Source organism: Tamandua tetradactyla, chromosome 8, assembly GCF_023851605.1.
Source record: "Tamandua tetradactyla isolate mTamTet1 chromosome 8, mTamTet1.pri, whole genome shotgun sequence".
NCBI classification, from domain to species: Eukaryota; Metazoa; Chordata; class Mammalia; order Pilosa; family Myrmecophagidae; genus Tamandua; species Tamandua tetradactyla.
The window spans coordinates 79,501,025-79,522,185 of record NC_135334.1 but is presented as its reverse complement, the minus strand read 5'-3'; the positions used below and the strand labels follow the sequence as shown (position 1 = coordinate 79,522,185).

The following is a 21,161-nucleotide window of genomic DNA, read 5'->3' as shown; positions in this document are numbered from 1 at the left end:
TTATACTGAAATGTAAGTTCACAGATATTCTGTAGCATTTTATATACTTAGAATGTGTTCTTGTGAGAGTTCATTACATCTATGCCAAAATTGGGAATTAGTGTAATAGCTTTAGTAACAGAAGTAAAAATTAGTATTTCAATTTTCATTTCATTGTTTAGTGAACCATAGCATTTTCAAAGATTTATTTTCCACTTATATGCTCACCAATTAATAATCTATATTGTACTTTGTCCATTTATTTATTTATTTAGTATGGTGGGGGTCACATTTCCTACTTTTACCATGTAACTATCCCATTACTGCACCACCATTTGTTGAAAGTTTTTTTTGGTGGGGAGGGGGGAGTGCACAGACTGGGAATCGAACCCAAGTTTCCCGCAGAGCAGGCGAGGATTTTACCAGTGAACTAACCTTGCATTCTCAGTTTATTTTTAATGTGATTTGTAATAGTCTCAGCCTTATCAGTCTGGTGGGTTTCAGTCTGAAGGCTAATATATATACTGTACCACCTAGGATGCATAGTCTCTCTAATGCTTGGTTTCCTAATGGGAATAATGAGTGTGGCATAGTATTAATGAGTTAACAGTGGGGAGATCTTATGCTAAGATAACTTTGTAGAGGCAAAACAACTAGAAAATTGATCATTTTTTATTTATTTCCTAGGAAATCAACGGGTCTGGAAATGGCCTATTTGCCAAGGTTTTGACTCATGGAATATAAAAATAGATGCAGTGAATAATCAATAATTAAAGACTTTGTGTTTAATTTTTTGGGTTTTGTGAGTTGACCAGTTGATCAGGAGATTGAATAAGCTATAATTTGGGGTTCATAGAATCTTTGTGAGATTTGGACATTGCTTGATGTTTTAGTTTCTCAGCTGCTAAAACAAATACCACATATTGGGTTTCTTAGCAACAGGAATTTATAGGCTCTCAGTTTCAGAGGCTAGAGGGATTCGTGGTCTTAGGCTGTATCTTCTGGCTTGCTAGCAATTTTGCTGTTCCATAGCTTTTCCAACTCATGACAATGCACATAGTAAAGGCTTCTCCTTAATCTTCTGGTTTCTGTAAATTTCCAACTACTGGAAGTTCTCCGAGGCTTTCTTTTTCTGTGTTTAATTTCCTTTGCTTATAAGGACTTCATCCATATTGGAAAAAGGCCCAGCTTGTTCAGTTTCAAAGGCCCTCTACAAATGGTTCATACTTCAGCATCACAGACTGGGACCTGAACATGCATTTTGTGGGGGACATGATTCACCTCCCAACATTTGATTGCCATGTCAGAGTGAATGCCATCTTATCAATAAAGTCTTCCAAATGTTTGGAGACCAAATTAGTTTCTGCCTCAGTTAGGTTGTTGCTTGACCCAAAGGCGCCACAGTTACTTGTTTGAGTCCTGGAGGTCAATTAACCTGTCTTATAATATAAAATAAAATAATGTTTTTAAAGGGCTCTATATGGAGTCTGGCAGCACAACCTTATTAATATGTATGAATTTAATCATATCTTAAGGATATTGTCTCTGTCTGTTGAATTTGCTAAAATATTTTTTCCAATTCAGTTTTCATTAATTTCTATTAAACTTTTTATTAAAAAAATAATTATAGACAGAATTACTATATATACCAGAAATGCCAGTTCTAGGTCTCTATTCTCAAAAATTGAAAGAAGGGACTCACAGATTTTTGTACACCAAATGGTTATTGTGTCACTAATGACAGTTGCCAAAAGGTCAAGGCAACCCACATGTCCACTGATGGAAGACTGGTTAAACAAAACGTGGTATATACATACTATTCAGGTATAAAAAAAATGAAATTCTGATACATACTATACCATGGATGAATCTTGAAGACTATGTTAAGTGAAACAAGGCAGACACAAAAGGATAAATATTGAATAATCTCACTGATATGAAATAATTAGAATATGCAAATTTATAAAGTCAGAAGTTAGAATGCAGTTTACCAGGGGTAAAGGTGAGGGTGGGGCATGGGGAGTTAACGTTTAATTAGTGAAGAGGTTCTGTTTGGGATATGGAAAGTTTGGTAAGGGATGACGTTGATGGTAGCACAACATTGTGAACATAATTAACACCACTGAATTGTATAATGTAAGGTGGTTAAAATGGGAAAATTTACGTGGTATATATGATACCAGAATGGAAAGAAAAATAAACCCATAAAATTGTACAACACAAAGAGTGAACCCTAATGGGGACTATGGACTATAGTTAATAATATAAAATAGTGTTCCATCAGTTGTAACAAAGTTTCGCACTATGCAAAATGTCAGTAATAGCGAAAACTTTACGTATGAGGGGGTGATTTATGATTACTCTGTAGTTTCTGCATGATTTTTCTGTAAACCTACAATGGCTCTAATAAAAAATTAAAAGAAAATAATTGCAAATAAACAGAGACTTCAACTTTTCAAGTATGGCATACTTCTAAATTATTTCATGACTTTAAGCTATTAATGCATAATATAGTATTTTAACAAATATTTATTTGTATTTTCTCTCTTTTTGCAAAAACTTGTTTTTAAATTAAATTTATAATCCATTTGAAATTTAACATGGAGCAAGCAGGGATCTAAATCAATATTTTCTCACAAAAAGTTAAGACAGTTGTTTTAGCCCCATTTGGTAAGTCCTTTTTTTCCTTCTCCATTAATTTGCAATGTCCTTTATTGTTCAGTATTACATCCAAACATATATCATATGTACTACCTGGCAATCTTCTCTGTTTCTAGTGCTAATATTATTCAATTAGTATATTTACCACATAGTAAGAAAATTCTTACTAATAATTTCAACTTTTTTAAAAAATAAAAAAAGTGTTGGTTAATTAATTATGGAAAAGTTGATATCTTTATCACATTGGGTCTTCCCATCAGAAGTATATATATATTTTTCTTTCTGTCACATCCTATGCAGTATAAAAGATATATTATTTTAAGGTACTTCTGGAAATTTTCAATGGTTGATTTGCCATTGTTTTTACTTTTATATTTTCTATTTGGCTATTATACCTAAGACTTCTGATTATCATTATTTTAAATATCATTTTTTAAAAATACAGTTGCTTTAATGTGCAGCTTGCCAAATGGAACAGATTTTTTAAAATAGATTCTCTTTCTTGGATTTTTTTTTATTAGAAAATCATATTACCTATCCTTACATTAACTTTGGATATTGCAAACTCTTGTTTTTATTTTACAACCTATTATAGTGTTTAGAAGTTTCAAAACAATGTAAAGAACCAGTGGTAGTCATCATCCTTGTCCAGCTCTGGGCCTTAAGAGAATGTCTCTAGACTTATCTCATAATTATGATGCTGGCTAGTACATTTCTGAGAGATGGTCTGCATCAGTTTAGGTGATTCACTCTCTGTTTCTAGTTCTGGATTTTTTTTTTTCTAATCAGCGATGGGCATGCTCAATGATGACCTGCTTCTGGAGTCTCGTTTCTATAATTTAGATGGAAGGAGCTCCTGCTCTCACCACTCCCCCAGCATTTTCAGAGCACCCCTCTGTGTCAGACTCCAGGAAGAAGGGGTTTACTGCACTTTCCCCTGCCACGGATTTCTACTCTCTCTGACATGTGCAGACAGTGCTCAGTCTCATTTTCCTCACCTGTTCTCAAGTTCCCAGGCCTTAGTTTCTGCTCAGGTGAAGATCCTGTTGGAAACAAGGGCCAGAGTTGGGAGGATCCAACATAGGAAGCAAACAGAGAAGGCCAAGGAGAGAAAGAGGCAAAGATAAAAAGGACAGGGAGCAAGGAACACAGAATCAGAAAACTACCTCCGCCCCCTCACGTCTGGGCCTTGCTTACTTCCTGCAGGAAGGTCTAGGAGACACCCTCTTTGGATGTCTCTGCTTTCTGTAACTGTTTCTATTCTCTTGCCTGTACCTCTCTTTTATGCCTTTGCTGTTGAGTGTACATCTTTCCCTTTCCCTTGGGGCCTGGGCTGTTACTCACTTTGGGCCCAGAAAATGTCCAGGACATTCTCCTTAGGTCCTCCATGAGGCTCTCTCTAATCTTTTTCCTGTGTTCCCATGGCTTGGTGTGTTTTCATAGCAACCCTAAATGGCCTCCAATGATCTTAGAGGGACATCAAGCTCACCTCAGGGAACAGGAGTTCTGGGCCCCAGTTCTATAGGAAGTACTAATGGATGGACAGCTCTGCTTTGATCAAAGTTTAGGAAGAGGCATTTCTCTTTGTGTTTGAATTCCTGGATTCCTGCTTTTCCCAACACACACAGCTTCCTTCAGCCTTTTCAGAGTCCATTGCAGCAGTTTTACCTTCTCTACTTTTTCTTTTACCACTTCCTTTCTCATGCATTTTCTCTCTGTCCATAAAAATGCAGCGGCCTTCTCTCTTGGAAATCTCCTGTTTGCTTTCTGTCCCCAGATCTGGTTTCCACCCTTCTATAACTCTGGAGAAGTCTGTTCACCACTGTATGTGCAGCTTCGGCAGGGTCCTGTGCCATCTGCCTTATGTTTGGATTTGGCCAATAAGAGCTACTGGCAACATATCAAAGGGCAGCAGAAAAGACAAGTTTAGGTATATATTTCTCTCTCTCCCTTTTGTTCAATTGTTTGACAGTTGTATGTTCCTCTGTGGAATGCCACTGCCCCTCTCAGGTGATCCTACTTAGAACACTTGCCAATTCTGATAGCTGTTTCCATCCATTGCTTCTCAATTCTAGGAATGGTAGTGGCATGATATTGTCAGCTCTGAAGTATTTCGGCATCCAATTTTATTTTTCTTAATCTTTCTCCATCTTTGGACTATTTGCATGTGTCATCCATTTCCTTTTGGGACTTTCACCAATATACTACCTGATCTCAAATATTACTCACCAAGCATCTTGTTTCTGATTTACTTCTGTTCTTTTTTTTTTGGTGCATAGTCCGGGAATTGAACCTGGGTCTCCCGCATGGAAGGTGAGCATTGAACTACTTGTGTACCTTTACAACTTTTCTTTTACGAAGTTCTTGAAATAGTTCTTCCAATATATTGCTTTCAATCCTTTGCCTCCCAAACTCTTTTCACCTGACTTGAGAGTTGTATTTCCCCATCAATTAATTGACTTTATGTGCTGTCAAGTGTCATGGGAAGCAGATGGTAAGAGTTAGGGTGCAGGAAGTTTAGAAGGAATCAATGGCTGTGTAAGCCAGAGGGAGGAACAAAGTTTGGGAAGAAAGACATGACAAGCACTGGTGCAGTCTTGGTAAAAGCCAAAATGACAAGGAACTCTGTAGTGACTATTGCCCATCAGAGTTTTCCCCATCAGACTAAAGGGACCCAACCATTATGCTCCCACCTCAGCCTGTCAGTGGATGGAGGATTTCCATGGGAAGGGGGCAGCAGTGCCCACAGTGGCTTTCTGCCACCGAGGCAGTACCTAAAAGGCTGAGAGCTGGAAGCCATCTGCACTTCCAATAGTTGGTAGATAGGCCTTCCTTGAAGGAGGATGTGGGGAACTCATCTCTATTTCTACTGTACTTAATGCTGTTAAATCAAATGGGAGGTTTTTCTCACTTCATTTTCTTGATTTAGTTCCTTCAGTACATTTTTAATTCTCATTTTAGGCCTTCTTCTTTCTTCATGCAACACTTTATGTGCATGTGGATTATTTCTATTGGGCTTATGCACCTTAACCTGGGTACCACTTCTAAGAAGCCTTCCCCGATTGCTCTAGGCTTCTTTAGATGCCATTCCTGTGTGCTTCCATAACACCACGTACTCCCACTGCTATCAATTATTGGGTGGATTTGTAATTGCCGTTTTGTTTGTCTTCTTCCCATTACAAGCTTTGTTTGGTCTTGGGCTGTGTCTATTTTATTTACTTTTTCACATTTGGAATCTATCATCTTGGCCAAAATATAGTAAATGTTCAGTAACTATTAATTTGGAATCTTCCTTTTGACTACACTCCATATTCTCCACATTTATACATGTTCATATATAGTAAAGATGCTGGTACTGAATCCAAGTAGTTTAATCAACTCTTTTATTAGTGCTACTGACTTCAATGCTGTATCTTTTCAGGGCCCTTCATTACCATTCACTGGGCTCCTCTAAATCTTAATGTTGTCCTGTGTCCTATGGACAATGTCTCTCTTCTCAGCCAATATTACTTTCTTGGGTGATGTTATCCATTACCCTGGTTTAAAGCAATGCGCGTCAATATAACACCTTCGTTGATACCATTTTATGTGTGTGGAGGGAGTGTATTCCAATATTATTTGTTTCTTACTCCCTCACTTCTATGTACAAGGTCCCTGGTTAGGCAATGGGCTTATTTATTTCTGGCATTTGCACAAGTTGCATTCATGATGTCAGAAATCAAATGCTAAAGCATGTACTCACGTACATATTGATGTCAACTGGGATATAAAATCTAGACTGGATTGTGAAAATTAAGAATAATGGAACAAATTTTGAAAGAAAACAAATTAGGACATTAGGACTCTCAAGAACATGCAGCAAAGAGGGAAAGTAGAAAAAGGTCTGGAAAAATGTTAGAGAAAGTATGCTATGGCCTGTGGGACGTTGTCTATTTTCCTATTATATTAGGTATAAGTAGTGTGGAAAGATAAAATTATATTTTTAGTGAAGACTTAGATTCTTACATTTATGATACCCTTATTCACTGTGTAGATTCTCACATACTTTTTTTTTTTTTTTTTTTTTTTTTTTTTAAGTAAAGACAGAGAGAAGGAAGGAAGGATAGAAGGAAGGAAGGAAGGAAGAAAGGGAAACATCTTTAAACATTTTCTTGTTTTATTGTATTTTGTTTTTCCGTTTTTTTGTTACATGGGCTGGGGCCGGGAATCGAACCGAGGTCCTCCGGCATAGCAGGCAAGCACTTTGCCCGCTGAGCCACCACGGCCCGCCCTGATTCTCACATACTTTATATTGGGTTATAAAATCTGTAAAGGCCTAGAGAGTAGAGAGCACTTCCCTCTGCATATCACTCAGACTGAATAGGGTCATTGGAAAGGTAACATGAAAACTCAAAAGTAACTGGCTAATGTGTGTGGCCAGATGTCTTGATCAAAACCTTCACAAGCAGAAGAGATATAGTCAATAGAAAACTGGGAGTATCTGCTTATGAAAGAGTAATGGATCAGTTCATGAGAATTTCTTACAGTCTTGCCTGTCCTTCAGTGGGATATTCATGTTTGATAATATTTAATGATGACAAAGCCTTTCCCTTACAGACTGAGAAATCTCCATGAACATCTGGATGTGCTGTCCTATGACCTACAGCCTGGGGACCGGATTTATGTCAAAGTCCATCAAAGAAAAATATCAGCTGAACTTTGGTGAGAGTAGACATCCCAAGTCTCTCTATAAAAACACTGCAGCTGAGTGTGAAGACATCAGTCTAGCACCATATTTATTTCTGTTAGAAGACCTGTCTCACATACTTAGCAAACTCTTTCTTATACATGATTTTTGTTACTTTCTCAGACTCAGACATGGATGATACACATTTTCCTTGTCAGACTATTTGTCCAGCTGAATTGCTGACTCCTTTAACCCCAAGTTCAAGAGATCAAAGTGCTGTTTTTTTTTAACCTTACTTACAATCTGTGGTTGATCGGTGGACCCAACATGTCACTGATTTAAGCAGTATTCCTTCCTTCACCGGGTGGTACATCTGTAAAACTTTTGAGTGCCCTTGGAAGGAAATTTACTACTCTGATTCCAGATTATAATCATCTTCCCTTCCGAAAGGTCTAGCTTTGGACATATTTGGACAGGTTCAGAGTTTACAAACTTCTAAGTGAGAGACCCAATAGTTCTTCCTCAGCCAGAGTTAACATAACTTCTTTCTCACTGGAAATTAATTGTTTTATTTTTGCCTATCCTGCATTATAATGCTGTTGCTATACGACTTTGCTTTTTCCTCCATTAAAGCCTACTTAATAAAATTTATTGTGATATTCCTTCAATAGTAATGAGAAAACACTGTTTTTGTAGATATATTCTCCATTGTGCCTTTTGGATCCTTTTTGTGGCCAGTTGCCTTTTCTTTTCCTTTTATTTAAATGAAATTTCATTGAGATGTATTCACACACCATGCAATCCATCCAAAGTATACAGTCAGTGGCTCCCAGTATCAACACATATTTGTTCAGTCATCACCATAATCCATTTTAGAACATTTTCAATACTCCAAAAAAATTAGTAATAATAAGATTAATAAGATAAAATAAAAATATAAAAGAAAACCCAAAATATACTATATTCTTTTTGCCCTCCATTTGTGTGGTACATTTGTTACTGTTGTTGAAAAAAAAATATATCACTGTTAATTACCATTTTCAATAGGTACATTTTCTCCTACATAATCACTCTAATATTAACTCCTTGTAAAACTGACATACATTTGTTCTAGCTCACCCAATTTGTTGCAGGTTTCAGAGCTTCACTCCTTATTACTGTTGAATAATACTTCAATGTATGTATTTACCACATTTTGTTTATTCATCAGTTGATGGACACTTGGGTTGTTTCCATCTTTGGGTAATTGTGAATAATGTCACTATGAACATCGATGTGCAAATGACTGTTTGTGATGCTGCTTTCAGGTCTTCTGGGTATATACTATATAGTGGTATTGCTGGGTCATAGGGCAACTCAATTTTTAGCTTTCTAAGTGTTCTAGTTTGCTAGCTGCCAGAATGCATTGTATCAGAAAAGGAATGGATTTTAAAAAAGGGGAATTTAATAAGTTGCAAGTTAACAGTTTTTAGGCCATAGAAATGTACCAATTAAAGCAAGTCTATAGATATGTCCAATCTAAGGCATCTAAGGAAAGATACCTTGATTCAAGAAGGCTGATGAAGTTCAGGGTTTCTCTCTCATCTGGAAAGGCACATGGCAAACACACTCAGGGTTTCTCTCTCAACTGGAAGGGCAGATGGTGAACACGGCATCATCGGCTAGCTTTCTCTCTAGCTCACTGGGAGGTGTTTTCCTTCCTCATCTCCAAAAGTCACTGGCTCTGTGGACTCTGCTTATCGGTTCTGTGGTGTTCTCTTTTGTGGCTTTCTTGTGGCTCTGCCATACTTCTCTGCTCTTCTGAATCGCCTTCTTTCTCCAAAATGTTTCCTCTTTTATAGGATTCCAGTAAAGTAATCAAGACCCACCTGGAATGGGTAGAGACACATCTCTACCTAATCCAGTTTAACAACCACTCTTGATTGAGCCTCATCTCCAGGGAGATGATATACTTAAAATTTTAAACATACTGTACTGAATAGGGATTAGAAGAAATGGCTGCCTTTACAAAATGGAATTAGGATTGAAACATGACTTTTCTAGGGTACATACATCCTTTCAAACAAGCACAGTAAGGAATCTCTAAATTGTCTTCTACAGTGGATGTACCATTTATACATTCCCACCAGCAATGCATAAATGTTCCAATTTCTCCCCATCTTCTCCAACACTTGTGGTGGAATGCTTGCTAAAATTTGCCTGTGAAGTTTTCTGGTCCTGAGATTTTCTTTGTTGAAAGATTTTTGTTGACTGATTCAATCTTCTTATTTGTGATTGGTTTGTTGAAACCAATCTTTTGGTTTCTTTTTCTTTTTCTCCTCAAATCAGTGTAGGTTGTTTGTGTGTTGGTAGGAAGTTGTCTATTTCATCTAAGTTGTCTAGTTTGTTGGCATACTGTTGTCCATATTATCCCCTTACAATCTTTTTTTATTTCTTTGGGGTCTATGGAAATGAACCCCTCTCATTTCTGATTACTTGCCTCTTCTCCCTTTTTTAGTATTTCTGTCTAGCTAAGGATTTGTCAATTTTATTGATCTTCTCAAAGAACCAACTTTTGGTTGTATTGATTCTTTCTACTGTTTTTTTGTTCTCCATTTCATTTATTTCTGTTTTAATCTTTGCTTATTTCTTTCCTTCTGCTTGCTCTGGTATTAGTTTACTGTTCTTTCTCTAATTTACTTAGGTCTGTGGTTTTAACTCTTTCTTCCTTCTTAATGTAGGTCTTTACACTTCCCTCTCAGCACCTCCTTCTGTGCGTCCCATAAGTCCATAAGTTTTGATATTTTCATCCATCTTTTTTTTTTTTAACATGGGCAGGCACCGGGAATCGAACCCAGGTCCTCTGGCATGGCAGGCAAGCATTCTTTCCTGCTGAGCCACCGTGGTCCGCCCATTTTCATTCATCTTGAGATATTATTGGTTTCTCTTGTAATTTCTTCTTTGACCCATTGATTCTCTAAGATCATGTTGTTTAATTTCCATATATTTGTGAAATTTCCAGTTCTCAAGTTGTTATTGATTTCCATCTTCATTCCATTATAATCAGAGTAAGTGGTGGTATAATTTTAATGTTTTTAAATTTATTAAGACGTCTTTCATGCTCCAGCATGTGGTCTATCCTGGAAAATGTTCCCTAAACACTCTAGAGGGATATATATCCTGCTCTTTTGGGGTGCAATGTTCTATATATGTCTGTTATGCCTATTTCATGTATCATATTATTTAGTTTCTCTGTGTTCTTTTTGATCATCTGCCTAGATGTCCTATCTATTGGTGAGAGTGGTGTTTTGAATTCTCATAGTATTATTGTAGAGATGTCTATTACTCATTTCAGTTTTGCCAGTGTTTGCTTCATGTACTTTGGGACACCTTGATAAGAGGCATACATGCTTATGATTGTTATTTCTTCTCGGTGGATTGTCCCTTTTATTAACATGTAGTGTCCTGCTTTGTCCTTAGGACATTTTTTCATTTAAAGTCTATTTTATATGATATTACTACAGCTATCCCAGCCTTTTCTTGGTTACTGCTTACATGGAATATGTTTTTCCATCCTTTGATTTTCAACTTATTTGTATCTTTGGGTCTAAAATGAGTCTCCTATAAAGAGCATATAGTTGAGTCATATTCACATTCTTTTTATCCATTCTGCCAATCTGTGTCTTTTGATTAGGGAGTTTATTCCATTAACATTCTATGTTATTACTGTAAAAGGTGTACCTACTTCCACTATTTTATTCTTTGGTTTCTTTTGTGAGATCAATTATTTTTCTTTCTGTTTATCCTTTTAGTTGGCTTTACTGTTAAGCATCATTTCTATACTCTCCTCTAAGCCTTTCTCTTCTGTCTTTTTTATTGTCAGTACAACTCCCTGTAGTATTTCTTGCAGGGCATCACCTGTTAACAGAGTCTCTCAGCTTTGTTTATCTGTGAACATTTTAAACTCTCCCTCACTTTTGTAGGAGAGCCTTGCTGGAAAAAGCATTCTTGACAGACAATATTTTTCTTTCAATATCTTAAATGTAGTTTACCACTGCCTTCTCACCTCCATGATGTCTGATGAGAAGTCAGCACTTAGCCTTATGTGGCTTCCCTTATATGTGGGGAATTGCTTTTCTCTTGCTGCTTTCAGGGTTCTTTCCTTCTCTTTGGCATTTGACAATCTGATAAGTATATGTCCTGGAGTGGGTCTATTCATGTGTATTCTGTTTGGAGTTCACTGGGCTTTTTGATTTGCATATTTAAGCATTTTATAAGGGTTAGGAAATTTTCAGTGATTATTTTCTCAAATATTCTTCCTTGCCTTTTACACTTTTTTTATCCTTCTGGAACTCCTACAATGTATACATTTGCGTGCTTCATGATGTCAATAATTTCCTTGAGATAAAGCTCAAATTGTTCCATTTTTTCACTATTTGTTCTTTTACATATTCAAATTCAGCTGCTCTGTCCTCTAAACCGCCAAACTGCCTTCCACAGTGGTTGCACCATTTGACATTCCCACCAACAGTGGATGAGTGTACCTCTTTCTCCACATCCTCTCCAGCACTTGTCATTTTCTGTTTTGTTGATAATGGCCATTCTGGTGGGTGTGAGATGATATCTCATTGTGGTTTTGATTTGCATTTCTCTAATGGCCAGGGACATTGAGCATCTCTTCATGTGCCTTTTGGCCATTTGTATTTCCTCTTCTGAGAGGTGTCTGTTCAAGTCTTTTTCCCATTTTGTAATTGGGTTGGCTGTCTTTTTGTTGTTGAGTTGAACAATCTCTTTATAAATTCTGGATACTAGACCTTTATCTGATATGTTATTTCCAAATATTGTCTCCCATTGTGTAGGCTGTCTTTCTACTTTCTTGATGAAGTTCTTTGATGCAAAAAAAAAATTTAATTTTGAGGAGCTCCCATTTATTTATTTCCTTCTTCAGTGCTCTTGCTTTAGGTTTAAGGTCCATAAAACCGCCTCCAATTGTAAGTTTCATAAGATATCTCCCTACATTTTCCTCTAACTGTTTTATGGTCTTAGATCTAATGTTTAGATCTTTGATCCATTTTGAGTTAACTTTTGTATAGAGTGTGAGATACGGGTCCTCTTTCATTCTTTTGCATATGGATATCCAGTTCTCTAGGCACCCTTTATTGAAGAGACTGTTCTGTCCCAGGTGAGTTGGCTTGACTGCCTTATCAAAGATCAAATGTCCATAGATGAGAGGGTCTATATCTGAGCACTCTATTCGATTCCATTGGTCGATATATCTATCTTTATGCCAATACCATGCTGTTTTGACCACTGTGGCTTCATAATATGCCTTAAAGTCTGGCAGCGTGAGACCTCCAGCTTCGTTTATTTTCCTCAAGATACTTTTAACAATTCGGGGCACCCTGCCCTTCCAGATAAATTTGCTTATTGGTTTTTCTATTTCTGAAAAATAAGTTGTTGGGATTTTGATTGGTATTGCATTGCATCTGTAAATCAATTTAGGTAGGATTGACATCTTAACTATATTTAGTCTTCCAATCCATGAACACGGTATGCCCTTCCATCTATTTAGGTCTTCTGTGATTTCTTTTAACAGTTTTTTGTAGTTTTCTTTGTATAGGTTTTTTGTCTCTTTAGTTAAATTTATTCCTAGGTATTTTATTCTTTTAGTTGCAATTGTAAATGGAATTCGTTTCTTGATTTCCCCCTCAGCTTGTTCATTGCTTGTGTACAGAAATGCTACAGATTTTTGAATGTTGATCTTGTAACCTGCTACTTTGCTGTACTTATTTATTAGCTCTAGTAGTTTTGTTGTTGGATTTTTCCCAGTTTTCAATGTATAGTATCATATCGTCTGCAAACAGTGATAGTTTTACTTCTTCCTTTCCAATTTTGATGCCTTGTATTTCTTTTTCTTGTCTAATTGCTCTGGCTAGAACCTCCAACACGATGTTGAATAACAGTGGTGATAATGGACATCCTTGTCTTGTTCCTGATCTTAGGGGGAAAGTTTTCAATTTTTCCCCATTGAGGATGATATTAGCTGTGGGTTTTTCATATATTCCCTCTATCATTTTAAGGAAGTTCCCTTGTATTCCTATCTTTTGAAGTGTTTTCAACAGGAAAGGATGTTGAATCTTGTCAAATGCCTTCTCTGCATCAATTGAGATGATCATGTGATTTTTCTGCTTTGATTTGTTGATATGGTGTATTACATTAATTGATTTTCTTATATTGAACCATCCTTGCATACCTGGGATGAATCCTACTTGGTCATGATGTATAATTCTTTTAATGTGTTGTTGGATTCGATTTGCTAGAATTTTGTTGAGGATTTTTGCATCTATATTCATTAGAGAGATTGGTCTGTAGTTTTCTTTTTTTGTAATATCTTTGCCTGGTTTTGGTATGAGGGTGATGTTGGCTTCATAGAATGAATTAGGTAGCTTTCCCTCCACTTCAATTTTTTTGAAGAGTTTGAGGAGAGTTGGTACTAATTCTTTCTGGAATGTTTGGTAGAATTCACATGTGAAGCCATCTGGTCCTGGACTTTTCTTTCTGGGAAGCTTTTGAATGACTGATTCAATTTCTTTACTTGTGATTGGTTTGTTGAGGTCATGTATGAGTCAAAGTTGGTTGTTCATGCCTTTCCAGGAACCTGTCCATTTCATCTAAATTGTTGTATTTATTAGCATAAAGTTGTTCATAGTATCCTGTTATTACCTCCTTTATTTCTGTGAGGTGTGGTTATGTCTCCTCTTCCATTTCTGATCTTATTTATTTGCATCCTCTTTCTTCTTCTTTTGTCAATTATGCTAAGGGCCCATCAATCTTATTGATTTTCTCATAGAACCAACTTCTGGTCTTATTGATTTTCTTTATTGTTTTCATGTTTTCAATTTCATTTATTTCTGCTCTAATCTTTGTTATATCTTTCCTTTTGCTTGCTTTGGGGTCAGTTTGCTGTTCTTTCTCCAGTTCTTCCAAGTGGACAGTTAATTCCTGCATTTTTGCCTTTTCTTATTCTCTGATATAGGCATTTAGGGCAATAAATTTCCCTTTTAGCACTGCCTTTGCTGTATCCCATAGGTTTTGATATGTTGTGTTTTCATTTTCATTCGCCTCGAGGTATTTACTAATTTCTCTTGCAATTTCTTCCTTGACCCACTCATTTAAGAGTGTGTTGTTGAGACTCCACGTATTTGTGGATTTTCTGGCACTCCGCCTATTATTGATTTCCAACTTCATTCCTTTATGATCCGAGAAAGCGTTGTGTATGATTTCAATCTTTTTAAATTTGTTAAGACTTGCTTTGTGACCCAGCATATGGTCTATCTTTGAGAATGATCCATGAGCACTTGAGAAAAAGGTGTATCCTGCTGTTGTGGGATGTAATGTCCTATAAATGTCTGTTAAGTCTAGCTCATTTATTGTAATATTCAAATTCTCAGTTTCTTTATTGATCCTCTGTCTAGATGTTCTGTCCATTGATGAGAGTGGGGAATTGAAGTCTCCAACTATTATGGTAGATGTGTCTATTTCCCTTTTCAGTGATTGCAGTGTATTCCTCACGTATTTTGGGGCATTCTGATTCGGTGTGTAAATATTTATGATTGTTATGTCTTCTTGTTTAATTGCTCCTTTTATTAGTAGATAGTATCCTTCTTTGTCTCTTTTAACTGTTTTACATTTGAAGTCTAATTTGTTGGATATTAGTATAGCTACTCCTGCTCTTTTCTGGTTGTTATTTGCATGAAATATCTTTTCCCAACCTTTCACTTTCAACCTATGTTTATCTTTGGGTCTAAGATGTGTTTCCTGTAGACAGCATATAGAAGGATCCTGTTTTTTAATCCATTCTGCCAGTCTATGTCTTTTGATTGGGGAATTCAGTCCATTAACATTTAGTGTTATTACTCTTCAGATAATATTTTCCTCTACCATTTTGCCTTTTGTATTATGTACATCATATCTGATTTTCCTTCTTTCTACAGTCTTCTCCATACCTCTCTCTTCTGTCTTTTGTATCTGACTCTAGTGCTCCCTCTAGTATTTCTTGCAGAGCTGGTCTCTTGGTCACAAATTCTCTCAGTGACTCCTTGTCTGAGAATGTTTTAATTTCTCCCTCATTTTTGAAGGACAATTTTGCTGGATATAGGAGTCTTGGTTGGCAGTTTTTCTCTTTTAGTAATTTAAATATATCATCCCACTGTCTTCTAGCTTCCATGGTTTCTGCTGAGAAATCTACACATAGTCTTATTGGGTTTCCCTTGTATGTGATGGATTGTTTTTCTCTCACTGCTTTCAAGATCCTCTCTTTCTCTTTGACCTCTGACATTCTAACTAGTAAGTGTCTTGGAGAATGCCTATTTGGGTCTATTCTCTTTGGGGTGCGCTGCCCTTCTTGGATCTGTAATTTTAGGTCTTTCATAAGAGTTGGGAAATTTTCAGTGATAATTTCTTCCATTAGTTTTTCTCCTCCTTTTCCCTTCTCTTCTCCTTCTGGGACACCCACAACACGTATATTTGTGTGCTTCATATTGTCATTCAGTTCCCTGATCCCCTGCTCAAATTTTTCCATTCTTTTCCCTATAGTTTCTGTCTCTTTTTGGATTTCAGGTGTTCCATCCTCCAGTTCACTAATTCTAGCTTCTGTCTCTTTAAATCTATCATTGTAGGTATCCATTGTATTTTCCATCCTTTCTACTTTGTCCTTCACTCCCATAAGTTCTGTGATTTGTTTTTTCAGATTTTCTATTTCTTCTTTTTTTTCAGCCCATGTTGTCTTCATGTCCTACCTCAATTTATTGATTTGGGTTTTGAAGAGGTTTTCCATTTCTGTTTGTATATTCAGCATTGGTTGTCTCAGCTCCTGTATCTCATTTGAACTATTGGTTTGTTCCTTTGACTGGGCCATATCTTCAATTTTCCTACTGTGATCCGTTATTTCTGCTGGCATCTTGGCATTTATTCAGATTTCCCTGAGTGTGGAACCCAGCAGGTTGAAAGATTTTTCTGTGAAATCTCTGGGCTCTGTTTTTCTTATCCTGCCCAGTATGTGGTGCTCGTGATGCTCGTCTGTCTGCGGTTCCCACCAGTAAAAGATGCTGTGGCCCCTTTAACTTTGGAAAACTCTCACTGTGGGGGAGGGTCGCCAGCCGAAGTGGCTTGGGGGAGTGCTGATCTGAATTTCCCAGCCGGCCCGGGAATCTGCGTGTGGGGAGTGTCGCTGGCCTCCACGGCTTGGGGGAGTGCTGGTCCAAATCTCCCAGCTGGCCCGGGACGCCAAGCGTGGCGGGGGGGGCGCCGGCCACCGCGGCTTGGGGGAGTGCCTATCCAATGTTCCCAGCCGGACCGGGAAGCCACGTGTGTGGAAGGGACCCCGGTCGCTGGTCTCCACGGCTTGGGGGACCTCCTATCCAATTCTCCCAGCCGGCCCGGGTGGCCGCACATGGGGGGCGGCGCCGGCCTCCGTGGCTTGAGGGGACTGCCTGTCCCATTCTCCCAGCCGGCCCGGGAAGGAAGGAGGGAGGGACTCCGGCCGGCAGCCGCCCTGGCCTGGGGAAGCGCGTGCCCCTCGGGTATTTCACCGCAGCGGATTCTCCCTGCCGGTTCAGCCTTTCCAGAATGGGGTATGCTGTCTTTTTGGTCTCTGTCGTGGCTCTGGGAGCTGTTCTGTACCATTTCTATTTCTTTTGTAGCTGTTCTGGAGGAAGAACTAAGACCCACGTGTCTTACTAAGCCGGCATCTTCTCCGGAAGTCCTGTTGTTTGTTTTTAATACCCTTTATGTCTTAAACCATCTCATTGAAATTTAGGAGATCTGTTTGGACATCTTTGATTAGTTGTTCCAAATTCTGTATCTCCTATGACATTTTAATTTGATCATTTGTCTTGGCCATATCTTCCTGTTTCCTAATGTGCCTAGTAATTTTTGTCCAGTTTCTGGCACCTGATTATCTTGATAAGATTATTTTGTGATTTGGTTTCCCTATCTTGTCTACGATTTTGTTGTTTATTAGATTTGTGTTGAGATTTCCTTAGAAACTTGGTTCACCGGTATTTCCCAGCAAACCTGGGCCACCACCCCATGTAGGTAATGCAGACCCATTCCAATGGGCCCATAATTTTTCAATCATAATTTCTCCATTTTTTTTTGTCCAGCTGTTCCTTATTTTGCCATGTTTCTTCCCTGGTCTTCTGAGACCCAGAACCACTGCTTTGGATAGTTCTTGCCTATTCTCTAGGTAGTTTTGGTGCCAGAGTAAGTTCTACCTACCCTTATTCCACCATCTTCCCAGAAGTCTCCCAAGCTGTGTATATATTTTTTTCTTCAGCATGGGCAGGCTCCAGAAATCAAAACCGGGCCTCTGGCATGGAAGGTGAGAATTCTGCCACTAAGTCACCATTGTCTGTCCCAAGCTGTGTATTTTTGAATGAGTGAATATACCAAGGAAAAATAAATATATGTGTAATGACAATTTGGAGGCAACTCTGAGGATTTCTCAGCATTGCTATTTGTCAGGGTCATCTAAACTACTGTGCCTCAGAGTTACCACTTACCAGCTGGATGAAGCTGTACAGTCATCCAACCTCAGCCTTTCAATGTAAAATTAGCAATACAATTTAAGAGCGCTGCTGTGAAGAGGGTATGAAATTGTTGATCCATTGTGGGAAAATGTTTTGCAATTTAAATAATTCTGCAAGGTTAGAGATTATCATTTCTTGTTCCTTCAGGATAGAAATAGTAGGAGATTGGTTATGTTCAAGTGGTTCGATGTGATGGTCTTTCTCCTGCCTCTTCTTAATGGTGTATTGCTTTAGTTTGAAACAATGTCCATCATCAGGCAAGGGTGAGACAGCCATTTCTTTTGGAGGAAGTTTCTAATCTGTGTTGTTGGGTAAGTTTCTAAACATACCTCCTAGGATGGCCTGTTGTACGTCGTGGGCTGAATTCCTGCAGTTCTGTCATGCCACCACCTCTCAGGTTCAATGTGTACATGGCTTTTGATATGGCATCCATCCCAGGGGAGTCTTCTAAAAAATTGTTGTCCAAGGTGGGCTTATCTGCAGACTTTCTGATATTCTTCAGACCATGGTCTCAGCTATTCTTGCTTATACATAGGATACATCAGACTGGATTATGTCCCCTGGCAAAAAACATCATGATTAAAGTATTTCTTAGGTACACTGTATGCAGAGTTTATGTTAGGGCCAGAAAATTTCTACAAGAAATTTGTGCAGTTTTTCTTGTGTTCAAAAAGTTACATATTTGCTAGTTATGCAATCTGTATAAATTCAGTTAGATTTAATTAATTGCTCATTTACATTTTTTTCTAGCACATTTTATAGGACAATTTTCTTTTTTCCACAGCAAGAAGACTTTGCCACAATTTGATTAATTTTTCCATATTTACGTAGTATTTCAAAGAAAGTTTTCATCTTTGTTTTGTTTGTCAAGATTTGCTTATGCCTTAGCTCAGGATAATTTTACTACTACTTTTAGCTTGAAGAATTGGCATGTAAGTGATATCTCACAGGTTGTTCAAGGTCACCTGGCAATTTAGGAATACAGTGCTTAGACAACCAGACTTCCAAAGACTTTATGCTTTGCAATCGTCCACATTTATTGTATTGCCAGGATGAAGTTCCTTAACTCTCAGTACTCTCATTTCTTTAGCTATAAATTAGGGACAATACTGTACCTGAATGGTAAGTTTGTTGTGAGGATTAAATCAGATTTTATACATACATATATTTATTATCACTCTTTCTGGCCTCTATGAAGCACTGTATAATCTTAGCACTTCTTGATCATAAAGTCATCAGTCATGGCTGAGATTATCAGGTACAGAAATGAAAGTTCTCTCTGTCCTTTAAAAATAAATATTCATTGATTTTTCTTATAAAATTACAAATAAAGCAAATATCTAAAAAGTAAATTAAACATAAGTACACATTATTTTTGAATGCTTTATTTCTATTAATAATATTGCAATGAATTTCTTTATTCTTGCATGCATTTAGAATATTTCTTTTGAAGAATTTGAAAATAGATAAACAATGATAAATTTTGCCTTTGTTGTATGCATATTTGGGCCAATTTTATGTCTCATAACATGTAAGAATATCAATTTTTCTAATATTACTTACTGAGTAATAGAAAAATTCTTTGTAATTTTAATGTGTATATTTTGACAAATAAAGCTGACATTTTTCACAACGTAATTGGCTCTTTTTATCCTTAGTGAGCTATTAAGGCAGAATTACAGACCAGGTCCTTTGAGAACTTAAAAATCTCAGTCCTGGGGTGTGCAAGGGTAGTTCAGAGGAAGAATTATCACCTGCCACGTGGGAGACCTGGGTTCAATTCCCAGTCCATCCCTTCCCCCAAAACAAATAAAAACAAACGAAAAAACAGAAATTAAAATGGTGCTGCAGTAACAAGATACTCACATGGAAAAATAACGAAATGTGATCCTGCCATATAGCATACACACAAACAAACAAAAATCCCTCAGTCCCTTCCTAACATTTAATAGTTTCTAAAGCTGGAGTTACTTGATGGACATGTCTTCACCCAGCCCAAGCAATCTCCAGAAACCCAGTCTGAGCTCCTGCATCCTGAGTGCATAGACCATGGGGTTGAGTGCAGGGGGGATGACATTGTGCAACACATTAAGGAGTATGGGGATGAGTGGAATCTTTTTCTCTGCTAAGTGTGTGACTGACAGCACAATGATACCTGAGTAGAAAAAGAGGATGAGGATGAGGTGGGAGCTGCAGGTGCTCAGAGCCTTGGACATTGCTTCCACTGAGTTCAGCCTCATCACAGAGCGTAGGATTAGAGCATAGGAAGAAAACACCAGGGCCATGTCACTCCCAATCAGGACCCATGCTAAGGCGAGTTGGTAAAATTTGTTCACAGTGATGTCATCACAAGCCAGGCTGATAACCCCCAAGTTTGAGCAGAGGCAGTGCTGAATCTCATTCCTGGCACAGTAGAGTCTCTGGGCTGCCAGTATGGGCACTGGGATGGTCAACAGGCCATTCCTGAGCACCATGAATCCTGTGGCTTTGATCACAGAAGCTTCAGTGATTATGGAGGGATATCGAAGTGGGTGGCAGATGGCTATGTATCTGTCCACTGCCATGCAGAGGAAGATACCAGACTCCATGCAAATGAAGCAGTGGATGGCGTAGATCTGAGCAAAGCACTCAGAGAGGCTGATGGCCTTGGCATCAAACCAGAAGATGGCCAGGATCTTGGGCATGATGGTGGTGGCCAGGCCAATGTCCACCACTGATAATATGCTCAGAAAATGGTACATGGGCTCATGGAGCATGGACTCATGTTGTATGGTGATCATGATGAGGAGATTGGCACCAAGAGCTAAGAGGTAGAGCAGAGCCAGGGGCAGGGAGAGCCAGTGTTGCCACTCGTGAATGCCTGGGAGGCCCATGAGGATGAAGTGGGAATTCTGGAAGGTGGAACTGTTGGTAACACTGGTGGAGGTATCCATTGCACAGTTGCCCCGTTCTCAGTGTCTGTCCATAAATCTGTAATAGGAAGGGAATTATATTTGAAAGTTCATATGACAGTTATTAGAGTCCCCTTTCCTGTGACCCTGTTCCTTTTGATTTGACTAACCCTCACATTTTCTTTGGGTCCTGGAAATATTCCATAGAGGACAATAAAGAAAGGCTTTATAAGTTCTTAATGGAAAGGTTGGAATAGCTATTTGACACACCCAGTTTTATGTCTTATAAACAAGTCTAAATCTATCAGGTAAATTTTGCTAGTAACCAAGAAGAAATAATACTATTTGGTTTCTTTAGTTCTTTTCTCTATTTTTGTTTTAAATCAGATTATACCA

The 21,161-nt window shown here is 38.0% G+C and overlaps 1 protein-coding gene across 1 annotated transcript; it reads right to left on the bottom strand.

Moving 5' to 3' along the window:
• Nucleotides 1–19,841: 19,841 nt before the first annotated feature.
• Nucleotides 19,842–20,807, bottom strand: LOC143643618 (olfactory receptor 56B4-like). Its single transcript, XM_077112227.1, has one exon. It carries the CDS (start codon nt 20,805–20,807, stop codon nt 19,842–19,844), a length of 966 nt encoding a protein of 321 aa, XP_076968342.1.
• Between the last annotated feature and the right edge of the window lie 354 nt (nt 20,808–21,161).

What these genes read in the sequence shown, in the direction of transcription:
- LOC143643618 (XM_077112227.1), bottom strand. Translation starts at nt 20,807, where the DNA reads ATGGATACCTCCACCAGTGTTACCAACAGTTCCACCTTCCAGAATTCC.